This window comes from Chrysochloris asiatica, unplaced genomic scaffold (assembly GCF_000296735.1).
Source record: "Chrysochloris asiatica unplaced genomic scaffold, ChrAsi1.0 scaffold00116, whole genome shotgun sequence".
NCBI classification, from domain to species: Eukaryota; Metazoa; Chordata; class Mammalia; order Afrosoricida; family Chrysochloridae; genus Chrysochloris; species Chrysochloris asiatica.
The window spans coordinates 5,580,711-5,594,891 of NW_006408634.1; the positions used below are offsets into that span (position 1 = coordinate 5,580,711).

At 46.4% G+C, this 14,181-nt stretch overlaps 1 protein-coding gene across 1 annotated transcript; it reads right to left on the reverse strand.

Annotated features, from left to right (window-relative positions):
- Positions 1 to 1,391: 1,391 nt before the first annotated feature.
- On the reverse strand, positions 1,392 to 7,106 carry LOC102822984 (alpha-1B-glycoprotein-like). The gene is made up of 7 exons (XM_006868381.1): positions 7,028 to 7,106; positions 6,895 to 6,930; positions 6,506 to 6,784; positions 4,584 to 4,982; positions 4,074 to 4,265; positions 2,784 to 3,074; positions 1,392 to 1,696 (listed from the first exon to the last, which is right to left on the reverse strand). The coding sequence occupies exons 1-7, from the start codon at positions 7,104 to 7,106 to the stop codon at positions 1,392 to 1,394; spliced, it is 1,581 nt and encodes a 526-aa protein (XP_006868443.1).
- Positions 7,107 to 14,181: the final 7,075 nt, after the last annotated feature.

Sequence of the window (14,181 nt, forward strand, 5' to 3'; positions counted from 1 at the left end):
TTTGATATAGCCTGTCCTATCTTGCTCACTTTCTTATTTTATGGAATAACAAGATGTTTCATACTCTCTGTTATTTTCCCAGCCTTACCCTTGGAATCAGCCATTCCTTGAATGAACCCTGGTTGTTTTAGTTGAGAATATTTAACAACTAAATTCTGGGAGTAGGTGTGTTCAGAACTACTGAAGTATGCTTGTGTTTAAGTGCTTGAAGTGAGGAACTAGATGCATGGGCACTTACAAATAAACACTCACACTCTCTATTTTTTAGAATAATCTATCCTTATACCTCTAATATCAAGGCAACACCACAGACTTTATTCAATTCTTAGTTATTTGCATCTCCCCTCTATGACTTTGAAAACCCTGGTGCCTTTCATCTAGTATATATCCACTTATCTGCACATTTCTAGAACTAACTGTAATGAATTCCTAGTGCACACAATGGATAAAAACAAACCCTACTGATTACACAGTTCAATATTTGTATGAGTTCCCTTGGTTATTAGTCTGAAAGTACTACAACATTAGAAGTCCCCAAGAACACCCTTACTTCTAACATCAACTTTAGAATTCAGGGTTCACTAAGACCATCATCAAGATCTACAGTTCACTAGAGGACTCACAAAACACATTGGAAGGTGTTATACTTGTTACCATTTATTACAGCAAATCAATACAAATTTATATCAGCCCAGAAGACAGACCCACAGGGCAGAGACCAGGAGGGTTTCAAATAGGGACCTTCCAGTTCTATTGTCCCCATGGTGACTTAGACATCACTGACTCTATGTAGCAATGATGTGGGAGAATTCCCATGGGGTACTGTCAACCAAGGAAGCTCACCCAAGCCTGACTTTCTATTAGACCGTCATTACATTTGATCACAAGACAGGACCCACTCAGCTGGCCTCAGTCTCCAAGCCCTCTGAAGGCTAACTGATGCCCCTCACCAACGACTAGACCTCCACCCACCAACACCCCCATAAGCCACATGGTTACATGGACGACCACTGTCATCAAACAGGACACTCAAGGACAGAGATGCGACCTCCTAGGAGTGTAAGCACAGACCAGATCTGTCTTTGGTCCAGAATGGACTCCTTACAACAGACGTGAAGTCCTAACAATGCATTCCCCAGCAATCAGACACCCTCAATGCTGAACAATTTCTGGAGCACAGACACGCTCTTCTTTGCCAGCTCAGTTTCTAAACCAGGCTAACGTCTGTGCCTTCAGCTCGCAGTGTAGGGTGGAACTCAGGAGGTCCCAGGGAAGATTTGCAGAAATGAGTGGGGGGTGTCCATGTGTACACAGGAAGGACAAAGAAGGCACTGGGGACACAGAAGGGAGATGAGGGCTTGTGGGTACTGTCCTTGAGGAAAGGTGATGTCTCACAGTGACCCCTTTTCCACCCGGAGCTCCATGGGGTCACTGTCCTCAGAGCTGACATACGATTTTCCATCATAAGTGTAGTAGCGGCAGCTGTAGTTTCCTGCGTGCTGGGGCCCCACGTTGAACAGTGGGAAGTTGGCTATATTGTTGTGTGAGTGGTAATCCATATGAATCACCACTTTCCCCTCATGCTGGAGCTCATACCGCATATCGGGGAGAGGGCTCATGCACTGTAGCAGAATGTCGCGGCCTGGGGTCACAGTGTTGCTCCACACAGACCACAGCAAGGGCTTGGGCATCAAACCTGGAGGGCAGGGAGGACAGCAAGCACCTCAGGGCTCAAACACGCACCTGAGGGGCTCAGGACACAAGGGGAGACTTGGGACTGATAGAGAATATTCACTTTGTCTGCACCCAAATTCAATCAGTAAAAGCCCAGGGTAGCCCTAACCTTAGACCTTCCAAATGGACACCAAAGTAGCAGAAGGAACATTGGGAGCACCAGGGCTGGGCTGAGTTCCAGCAGACACCACCCAGAGGCTTACACTCATTTAAATACAGCACAAATATCAGTAATGGAAAATATAAGAACCCAAACCCACTGTCAAGGGGCTGATTCTGTCTCATAGCAGTGGGTTTAGCAGTGGCTGCTAGACACAAGTTCAGTCCTAGCACAGCGCCAGCTGTTCCTCAGGAGAAGATGAGGCAGTTTGCTTCGGTAAAGAGCTACAGCCTTGCACATCCTGAAGGGCAGTTCTCATCTGACCTGTGGGCTCACTGGGGGTTGGAAATAACTTGATGGCAGCAAGGAAAATTATAATGTGTAACCTTAATTATGCATAAAAATGATAGAATAAAATTATGTTTTGTAGAATATATTAAATGATAATAAATTATAATGAATGCTAAAATATATATTTCAAATATCAATATTTACTTACTAAAGCCTATAGTCAAATAACAAAGATCAATAGCCACGTGTGCTATGTGTCTAACACATTGGTCAACGCAGATATAGAACATGTCCACCCTTCCAGAAAGTTCTATTGGGCAATGCTGAGATCTAAACCAAATCATCGACACTTTTAGAAAGAGAGAGAAAAGCATGAATAATAAGCAGACACAACCAGGACTTCATGGAAAGGAAACAGTGACTCTGTTTAAGGGCCAGAGGTCCAGAGATCAGTTCCTGGAGGTTGGTGAGAGGGCACAGAGCTGCTTCTGGGGCCTGAGGGCTGTGGACCAGGAAGCCCTTGGGCGGAGCCCCAGCTCTGACTCAGCTGCGTTTCACTCAACACAAGGGAGACTCCATCCAGGGCCTTGGGGATACCCCATGCCCCCCTTATTTGTCACAAGAGTCACAGCTGCTCCAACTGTTGTCCCAGTCTTACCCTTTACACGCAGTGCCAAGGTCTCACTCTGCCCGGACCCCGAGCTCCCATTCCTGGTCTTTAAGTACAGGCAGCTGTAATTTCCTGACACGTGGACCCCGATCTCTGGGATGCTGATATCAACGCTAGATCCCGTCGCGCTCACCACCTGCAGGGGGCGCTTCACATCCTCTTTGACCAGCACAAAAGTGGCTCCAGCCAGGGATCCCTGGCACCTCAGAATCACTTCACTGCCTGGTGTCAGCTTGAGGTCTTTGGACACCAGCGACAGAGTGGGTTTGGGGAGAGAGCCTGGGGTGAGGGAGATGCAGCGGATCAGCAATCAGTCTTGGACTCTGACCAGAATCCACTCTGGACCCTACAGCTCAAGGTCAACATGTGGAGAGCTCATCCTTGTCATGTGAACTGTGTTCCTGTAACCACTTGGTATTGGGGACAGAAGTAACATTGGAACCTACCTCCTGGGGAGGGACCTTTCCAAAGATGGGAATGAACAAGGCAGGAAGGGGCCAGTGTTTGTCCTGACCCTGGTGTGTGTTGTAGCCTGAACAATGAACAAGGAGGGCAGGCATTTCTCCTCTAACAAAGCTGCTGGTGGATTAAGGACTTTGCTAGCCCCTGCTGGTGACTCCCCAGGACCCACCTGAACCACACTTGTGAGGACAGGAACCCCAGGCTTCTCTGCCATCACCAACCGGATGTGACATTTACCAAATGTAAGGCCACAACTTCACTATATGAAGTGTGGTCTGGGGTCTTCTATATACCCGCACCACCATAGGCCCCTGGCACCCTCAATCCTCTTCATTCACCTCCACATTGCTGGCACCCGCATCTTATGTAGGAAGATCATTTCCCCTTGGACCCCATAGAGATCCAGTCAGGTATGTGAAATCCTCATTTCTCAAAGTTTCAACTCAAGACGCATGAGCAGGCCTCCCTCCAAGAGTTCAGGTTTCATGGGAACACCCAGCTCCTGGACCCAATGCAGGTCCTGAGACTCTAGCAGCCAGTCTGAGAGGGCTACTGTCTGACCAGGACTCTGGTATCATGCCTGGTGGCCCTGCACACACACCCCATCACGGAATCCTCACTGCCCCTCTGTAAGTGCCCTCTGGCTCTCCTCTCCCCTCAGCTCTGAACTATTACTGAAGCATCAGCCAATAGCAGGGCTCTGTGTAATGGAGGTTTCTCAGCCAGTGGGCAGGCTCCCAGGCAGAGCTTGGCTCCTGCACTCTCACCTGTAAGTCTCCTGGCTGAAGGGCTCATGTGGACTCCACCCTCACTCACCATCGCTCACGAAGATCTCCAAAGGGCGGCTGTCCCTGGACCAGATTGTCTGTACGCTACTGAGTGTGTAGCGGCAGGTGTATGAGCCTCCCTCCTGAATGTTGAAATTGAAGTAACATGTCCCAGGTTCTTTGGTAGTGAAAGTCACATTTTCCACTCTGTTTCCTGACTTTAGCAGGATCGGCATTGCATCTGGAAAAGGTGTTCTGCAATACAATGTTACCAGGGACCCTGGCTTGTGGATTTCTTTGGTACTAACCTCCCACATCCTGGGTTCTGGGAAGAAATCTGGAAGGAACACAGTGGGTATCAGTGCCTTGTGTTGCCTGCCATGGGGCCTCAGGATCAGATCATGTGGCCTGGCCTCTGTCCCTCCCTCTAGCTCTCCCCTGGGGACCATTCCTGGTTACATCCACAATGTGGTTCCCCTTTATATAGGCTACCCCCTCCATCCTCAGCCAAGTCTCCTGACCTTTGATCTCAGCCTCTGAAGGGAAGCAATGTGCTCACCCAGCTCCTCAATGGTCACTGTCTGACTGGGCTCTGAGGGAGGCCATGAGGTATCGTGGAGCTCGGTGGTGGTGTAGCTGCAGCTGTAGCTCCCAGCTAGAGCAATGGGGAAGACGGCCTTTGCTTCTTCGTGAATCCACTTCTTGATGACTTGGGAGTGCCCTGCCCTCACTAGTGAAAATATCGCCCTACTCATGGGTCCTTGGCAGAGGACCGTGGTCGTCACTCCTCTGATCAGCCAGGGGCCAGGCTGCACAGATAGGGAGGGTGGAGGGAGGTTCTCTGCAAGAATAGCATTGGTGGTGACCAGCAGGTCCCTTCTCTCCTGACCAAAAGGGAAACTGATGAGAATGGGTTCCCTTCTTAGATTCTGACTTTGGTCAAGAACCCTCTTCTTCTCTGGAAAGGAGGAGAAGGGGTACATGCAGAGAAAGAAGACACTGGGATGAGGAAAAAAGAGACGGATGCTGAGTGAGGAAACAGATACAATATGAACGTTTTGGATTGAAGAGTGTTTTCCCCAATCACCCCACTTAGAAATTAATTTCTTGTTTAGTGCCGTTAAGTTGGTTTTGATTCATAGTTGACCCTGCAAAGGGTTTCTGAGGAACGGCTTAGTGGGTTCAAGCTATCAACCTTGTGTTTAAACTGATGAATACTGATCCTACAGAGCTACACTAGGACTCCTAGATATTCATAGTCAGACCATATTTAAAAAAGGGTCTTTGCAGATGTAATTCAATTAAGATGCAATCACACTGGAGTAGAACCAGAAATCCAATTTCAGTGGTATCCACATAAGAAAGCCATATAAACGGATACTGTCTCATTATCATTACTGAACAGTATCATCAAGATGCTATAGTACAGTCCTGACCAAAATGTGAAACCAAATTTAATATTCCCGTGGAATTCAGTCTTTCTGGAGTCTTGGAGACAGGATAAACTCCTGAAACTACTGCTCTGAAATAATCTTTGAACCTTAAACCTAAACCATCTTCTGACATCTTTTATAACCCAAACTACAGTTTAACTTACCTAGTTCGGCTCCCTACTCGAGTCTTGTGCCTGTCAAAAGATTTTTAACTGTGATCAACTTGGCTCTTGTTAAGTGTTCTCGAGTCATAGCGACCATATATAGGGCTTCTGTGGAACAACTGGTGAGGTTGAACTACTGACCTTGCAGTCCAGCCCATGAATTCCCAGGGCCACACTCAACACTAGCAACATGTAAGATTCAATGGAAAGTTTCGAGAATAGGGAACTTGGAATCATGTGGAAGAAGAGAATGAATAGGTGCACACACTGAGAAAGGCCATGAACGTTGTAGAATTGTACATGTATTCATAGTTGAATTGCTGTGCATATTTTCACCAAAAATAAAATAAATTATTTTTTTTAAAAGAGGAAGCTATTCAAATACAGACAGAGTGAGAGGATGTCATATGAGTCCTTAGCATACACACAAAGCAAATGTTCACATGAAGATGGAGGAGCATTTGCAGTGCTGTATGTAACAAGACAAAGAAAGCATGAGATTCTCTGCCGTCATGCGAACCTAAAAGAATGACTTGGAATCATTTCTTCCACCAAGTCTTCAGATGGAATCAACTTTGCTTTAAATGTGGATTTGTAGTTTCCAAAACCCTGAGAAAATAGATTACTTTTGTTGTAAGTGTCCTACTTTCTAGTATAATGTTTCATAACCATAAGAAACTCATACAATTTAGATAGAAAGAACAAGGTTGAGAAAGAGTGGAGGGTTGGGTAAGCAGATGCTTAAGAAGAACACAGTAGAGCAGGACAAAGGAGAGGCATGGGTCTTCCAGAGTCACCTCCTTGAACCCCACACAAACCCCAACTCTTCCTCCTCCTCTTTGCTGCTCCCCAAGTCTCTCTGCTTCTGTGTGGCCAAGACTCACCTCTCCCTGTCAGTTCCACCAGATCACTAATCCGGGACCACTTGTTGGACAATCGATGGTCACACCGGTAGATGCCCCTCATGTCCTCTGTCACCTTCCCCAGAGGAAACCGATACTCAGAGGCAGAGAAACTGAGGTTGACAGGGTTTTGGGCCACCCCATCCTTCAGCAGCCGGAAGACTTGAGTAGCTTGGATGGCTTTGCATATCAGAGTCACATTGTCCCAGGGATGGACCGGTGACCCTCCCTCAAACCAGAGTGTTGGCTTTTCTTCAATTTCTAGAAATAACCAGGGTCAGGGTTTCCCTGGGTTAGAGAAGGAGAGACCCACTGCAGACCTCCCCCCTGCCCTGGAACTCACTCCCAGGGTGGTCCAGCATATCACTTACGGAACACGGCTGCAACTGAGGTGTTCACGAAGAATCCTGCAGGACACAGGGTGCTGGGTGAGTCTTGTCCCTCCCATGGGGTCTGAGATCAGGCTCAGTCCCTCCCCACTCCACCCAGGTGCACATCCCTGACCTAGGAGCAGCATGGCTGTGACCAGTCCAGCCTTGGTCTTCTCCCCTCTCCAGTGGCTGCTGCTTCCTGCTCCCAGCATGGTGGGGGTCCTCAGCAGAGGAAGAAGAGTGGCTCTGGCTGGGATGGTGGCAGAGGTTGAGGGTCGCTGAAGGGCTAGCTGTTTGTCCTCTGAAGTCACAGAGTTGTGTCTCTGAGAGTACTGAACCTGAGGGAAGGGTGGTGTGAGTCCAAGGGATCAAATTACACCTGCTCACCACATGGCCTCCATCCTAGTGCGCTCCTTCTCTGTGGGTCTGGTGTCAGGGTGATGTCCTCATGTCAGCTCAGTGCTGAACAAGCCATTCCTTCCTTAGACTCTGTGGTCAGCAGACTAGTGGCCCCAAAGATGTCCACCTCCTAATCCCAGAATCTGTGACTATGTTACTTCCCACCTGAAAACGGACTTTGCAGATGTGATGAAGTTAAGGACCTGGTGTTGTGAGAATGGTCTTGGTTTATAAGGCTGGGACTAATAGAGTCCTGGTGTGGCGCTGTGAGTTAATGTGCCAGACTGCAAAGCTGTTTGAACTGCAAGGTCGGCGGTTCAAGCTCACCAGCTGCTCCTCAGAAACCCTATACAGGGTCGCTATGGGTCGGAACCGATTTGACAGCACTTCACAACAACAACAAATGGAATCAAAGGAGTCCTGGTGTGGTGCTGTGGGTTAATGAGCCAGAGTACAATGCAAGCCCTTTGAACTGCAAGGCTGGCGATTCAAGTTCACCAGTCACTCCTAGGAAACACTATACAGGGTCGTTATGGGTTGGAACTGACTCGATGGCACTTAAAAGTGGAGTCAAAAGGGTCCTACAAAGAGCAAACAGGACATCAGAATTGTAGAAGATGTGAGGATGGACGGAAGAGATCTGAGTAACAGGAGAATGGGGTCAGAAGTCCAAGAATGCAGGTGACCTCTATAATGTGGGAAAGAGAGGAAATGCCTTCTTCCAGAGCCTCCAGAAAGATTCACACCTGTCTCCGCCCATTGCAACAGGCTCACCTCCTGCGCCCTCTGCTGGCAGCATCTGATTTCCCCACAGGCCTTGTGGCAGTGAGGTCACGTGGAAAGTGGGTGGGATTTGAGCCTGAGAAATGACCTTGAGCCACCTATCGGGGTGCTACCAACGATATCAGAGAAGAAACATCTGGAAGATGTGGAACATGGCGGTTAATGATGTGAAATTACACATCCTCACAAACTGGGGTTCCTCATCCTTCCTTGGCATAAAGAACACGCCCGTCAGGAGTCCTTGGTAATGAAGGCTGGTCATCTGGCCCGGGGTCAGCAAAGGGCTGGGTTCAACTGGAAAGGCGGGCAGACGAGGAGCTCAGCAGAGCAGGAGCTGGTAGTGACCAGCAGTTCTTTATCACCAGACCCTCCCATATCGGACAAAATGGAAAACACTTAGAATGGAACATCCTCCTTAGATTTTAACCAGGCTCACGGTCCTTTATCTCTGAGCACCCAATCTGGTTGTGGTTGTTAAAGACCATCAAGTTTGTTCCAACTCATAGCGATCCCGTTTAGAGTTTCCAAGGAGCAGCTGGTGGGTTTGAACTGCCAACATTGTGCTGATCCTACAGATTGAAAATAAATATACAGTCTTCTGAGGTAGCTATTTTAAGAGCTATAGCTGTCTAGATGTATCCTGTTATTAGTTTCTGCAAGTGACTCACAGCGACCCCGCATGTGCATACAACACCTCCAGAAGGACTTCAAAGCTATAACCTTTCAAATGCAGATTTCCAGGCTGTCTTCTAAGGCAACTCGGGCTGGGTTTCCACCATCAAGTTTTCAGCCGTTGAGTCAATTCTGACCCACAGCGACCCTGTATAGGGTTTCTGAGGGGAGACTGGTGAGCTTGAACCACCAAACTTGCAGTTCAAATGACTTTGCAATCTAGTGCATTAACCCACAGCACCACACCAGGCTACTGGTCGTGGCGTCTCCATTTTTGCCATGCATGAATTCCTTGGTTAGTGCTCTGAAAATAGGGGAGAAGACAGAAGCAGAGCAAGGAATGAAGCCATTGGGATGAAGGCAAAGGAGAAGGAGACAGAGAAGAGGGAAGAGAGAATGTGAGTGTGCTGAGTTGGTGACCCTGTAAACCTAGAATTTTAGAAAGTGACTTATTTGGACTTAGGGTTTTTGCCAACATTTGTTGTTGTTGTTGTCAGGTGCCATCGAGTCGGAACCGACTCATAGCAACCCCATGCACAGCAGAACGAAACAATGTTCGATCCTGGGCCAACCTCACTACCACTGCCACACTTGAGTCCATCAATGATGCCACCTGGCCAATCCATCTCGTTAGGGGTCTTCCTCTTTTTCTCTGACCCTCCACCCTACCCAGCATGACATCCTTCTCCAGCGACTGTTTCCTCCGGACAATATGTCCAAAGTAGGAGAGACGAAGCTTAGCCATCCTGGCCTCCAAGGAGCACTCTGGCTGCACCTCTTCCAAACCAGAAATCCTATGAGGGCAGCTCTATTCAGTCCTACAGGGTCGCTATGAATGGGAACCAACTCAATGACAGTGGTTGTGAATCACACGCTCTTTTCTCCTGGGGAGCAGCTAGGTAGGTTCAAACCAACAACCTTTCAGCTAGCAGCCAAGAGCTGCACCATGTGCCACTAGGGCCCCCTAGAAAGTTGTAATGGGGCTGCTGGATTTGGGTGATGTCAACAGAGCCTCATCAGACTAGTAATCTCATTAATAACAATTAAGAAACTGGGACTGAAGATTTAAAACAGACCCATCACTGGAAGACACTGGAGAGCAATCAAAATCAGATCGAAACAAGAGGAGAGTACATACAGCCCTTGAAAAGGAACCGCACAGCGTCACAGTTGTAGATTTGCAGCCTTTAGTTCTCAGGAACGAAGCAACTTCTACAAGACCAGTAGCAAAAGCGGAAGCTTCATGGGCTGTTGGTGTGAGAGGACAGAGTTCAGAGCAGGCTGCTGGACATTCTGAATGTTTTAAAGATAATGGGGGAGTCATGAAGTGACAACCCCAATACGTGCATGCTAAATCCATCCAAATCCTTGGCTGACAATGACGCTGTGCGTATTCAAGTAAGACCCCCAGAGGCCTGATGAAAATGCAATAGCTGGGATTCTGAAGAACTAAGCAGAGATTTCAGCTGTTGCTGATCACAGGAAAGACAAAGTTTCGAGTTAGAGCCCAGTCAACTTAACTGCCTGCCAGAACAAAACTAATGCTTCAGAGGAACATAACAATGCAGTCTCTATAATACATCATGCATAATGTCTAGTCTGCAACTAAAAACCACTAGACACTTGAAGTAACAGGAAAATATGAGCCACAGGCAAGGGGGGAAAGTCCATGGAAACCAATCCTGTGAATATGCGGAGAGAGGAAAAGAGGACGAGAGGAAGGATTGACTCCAAGGCTGTTGAACTCCTGGATGTTGGAGTAGCCATCAAGTGCAATGGAGAACACAGTAGGGGAGCAGGTTTGGGAAGAGATCAGGTCTCAGTCTGAGGTGCCTGTTAGACAATAAGTGTTATTAGATGACATTGAAACAGTTCCAACTCATAAGACCAGCACTGCCTGGTCCTATTGTTGTTGTTAGGTGCCATCGAATCAGTGCCAACCCATAGCGACCTTATGTACAGCAGAACGAAACACTGCCTGATCCTGGGCCAGCCTCACTACTGTTGCCACGCTTGAGTCCATCAATGCCGCCACTCGGCTAATCCATCTCGTTGGGGGTCTTCCTCTTTTTTGGTGGCTCACTAGTTTTTCAAGAATGATGCACTTCTGCAGGACTTGGTCTCTGTAGATAACACGGCAAAGTACATGAGACAAAGTCTCGACTTCCTCACTTCTAGAGGGCTTGCTGGTTGTACTTCTTCCAACTCAGATTTAGACTTTAAATAGGTAGCTGGATACATGAGATTACAGAGGAGGAGAAAGTTCTCAGCTGGAGAAAGACATGTAATATTGACATGTAAGAGTCATTAGAGTTTAGATGTAGCTCATAACCTTGCACATAAGTGAGAGATCAAGGAAGTGAGGGTAGACAAAGAAGAGACTTTTGGAGTTGGAGGAAAAGCATGAGTTTAAATTTCACACAGCCCTGGATTGAAATTCTGCTTCAGACGCTGAGTACATGACCTCAGACAAGGAGTTCTCCCTCTCTGAGCATCAATTTGCTCACTTTAGATAGAAACAATACACTCTTTGGCCACCCTTCTCTCCCACATCCACATCCAGGTCATCACAAAGCCCTTTTGGTTTTGCCTCCATAAAGGCCCTCTCCACCTTTCCACCCTGTCTCAAGTTCCCTCTCCTAAGTACCCAGCACCCCACTTTCTTACACTTGGTCCTTAGGAGCCAATCACCACACCACAGCCAGAATGTTCTTTCAAAAGCTCAAATCTGAAAACCCTCACTTAGCACTTGGCAATGAATACAAGGGGATTTTAAAGACTTCGTGGGAAAATTCTATAATCTCCCTGCCCTGATGGAACTGACAACCAGGCAGATCAGGAAGTTCTCCATGAAGAGGAACTAGCCCAGGACTTTTAGTCTCTTTGACCACCTCCTACTAGTATATTCCTGTGGTGAAATCCATTACGAACTCAACGACTACCTAAATGGTTGGCAGTTCAAACTCATCCAGAGGTGCCTAGGAGGAAAGATCTGGCTATCTGCTTCCAAAAGACCATACACATAGCCTTGAAAATCCTATGGTATACAGTTGTACTCAGAAAAACGTGGGGTTTCTCACTCAGAACGAACCCAGTAACAACCATCTGTGAATTTTGTATTATTCCAGCTATGTCTCAACTCCCTTTGTACCTGAGATTCCCCACCTTGAGGACCCTTCCAGTAAACCCCAACCTGAAGTCACCTTGTCTGGAGTCCTAGGGTAAGGGTCCCACCAAGAAAGTGCTGTCTGTCTCCGTCTGTCCCAGGAATCTGCAGTCTAGAGCCCAGACCAGGGTTAGGCGGCATATGACAGGAAATGGAAACAGATAAGGGTCCAGGAAAGTGTTGAGCAAGAGTGGTGATGGCCTGAAAGATTGATTATCAGTCACTGAAGCGTCACCAGATGTGGGTCCTGATGGGTAGATTCTGGGGGGTGGGAACTTGGAGGGGGAGGGGTGCCTAATGAGGAGACAGTTCCCAGGGAGGCATCTGCTGTCTCATGTCTCCCTGCCTATCCCAGACCCCTGACCCACCTCAGGAAGGGAATTCCAATTCATTAAACACCTAAAGCCAGCCGTCCTTGAATCAACCATGACTCATGGCAACCCACATGTGTCACAGTAGAACTGCTCCACAGGGTTTTCAAGGGTTGCTTTTTTGTGAAGTATGCGTCACCAGGACTTTCTTGATCTCTTGGTGGATTGGAACTTCCAACGTAAAAGTTAATAGCCAAGTATGTTAACTGTTTACACTGCTTACTCTACTATGGAATCCTCATTAAGTATCTACAACATGCTTTCAGAGTTCCTGGGTGGTAGAAGCAGTTAAGCACTCAACTATGGGACAAAATTCCAGAGGAATCTTGGAAGAAAGACCAGGTGCTCTGGTTCCAAAAGGTCACGAACATGGAAACAGTGTGGGAAAGTTCTACTCTAACAAATGTGGGGTCACCATGATTCAGAATCAACTTAATGGTATCTGGTTTGGGTTTTGGTTTGGTGCTGAATCTATAAATTGTTTTGGTTAATCTTTACAAAGTTGTCTTCCAATCCATGAACAAGGGTCATCCTTCCAAATATTTAGGTCTTTCTAAATGTCTCTCATTAACATAAACATCAATATCCTAGGCATTAGTGAGCTGAAATGGACTGGTACTGGTCATTTTGAATCTGACAAATTAAAGAGGAATGGTGTCACATTTATCATCAAAAAGAACATATCAAGATCTGTCATGCAATACAACGCTCTCTGTGATAGGATAACATCCATACGTCTACAAGGACGCCCAGTTAATACCACTATTATTCAAATTTACGCCCCAACCAATAAAGCCAGTGATGATGAAATTGAAGAATTCTATCAACTTCTTCAATATGAAATTGATCAAACATTCAATCAAGATGTATTGATAAGTATTGGTGATTGGAATGCAAAGGTTGGGAGCAAAGAGGAAGGATCAGTAGTTGGAAAATATGGCCTTGGTGATAGAAATGATGCTGGAGATTGCATGACAGAATTGCTCATTGCAAATACCTTTTATAAACAACATAAATGATGAGTATACAAATGGACTTCATCAGATGGAATACACAGAAATCAAATGGACTACATCTGTGGAAAGAGAAAGTGGAAAAGCTCCCTATCATCAACCAAAACAAGGCCAGGGACAGACTGTGGAACAGACCATCAACTGGTTATGTGCAAATTCAGGCTGAAGCTGAAGAAAATTAAAACAAGTTCACAAGACCCAAAATATGATCTTGAATCTATACCACATGAATTTAGAGATCATCTGAAGAACCAAATTGATGCATTAGATACTAAAGACCAAAGACCAGAAGAGTTGTGGGATGACATCAAGAACATCCTACAGGAAGAAAGCAAAAGACCATTAAGAATACAATAAAGAAGGAAAAGACCAAAATGGATGGCAGAAGAGACTCTGAAACTTGCTCTCCAGCGTAGAGATGTTTAAAGCAAATGGAAGTTTTGAGGAGGTACAAGAGCTGAACAGAAAATTTCAAAGGTCACCTCGAGAAGACAAAGTCAAGTATTATAACAAAATGTGCAAAGACCTGGAGTTATAAAACCAAAAGGGAAGATGGTGCTCAGCATTGCTTTCTTAAGCTGAGGGAACTGAAGAAAAAAATCAAACCTCGACTTGTGGTATTGAAGGATTCTAGGTGCAAAATATCAACCCACACAGAAAGCATCAAAAGGCTATGGAAGGAATACGCAGAATCACTGTATCAAATCTGAGCAAAAAGTACGTATTTGTACTACTTTTATTTTTTGCAACTTCCTTGTAAGTTTGAAATTACATACAAATTAAAGATAACAATGATACTCTTGATTCCACATGCTTCTACATGTACAACTCAGCGATGTTGATTACATTCAAATTGCGTCACCTTTTCTTTCTTTTTTTTTTT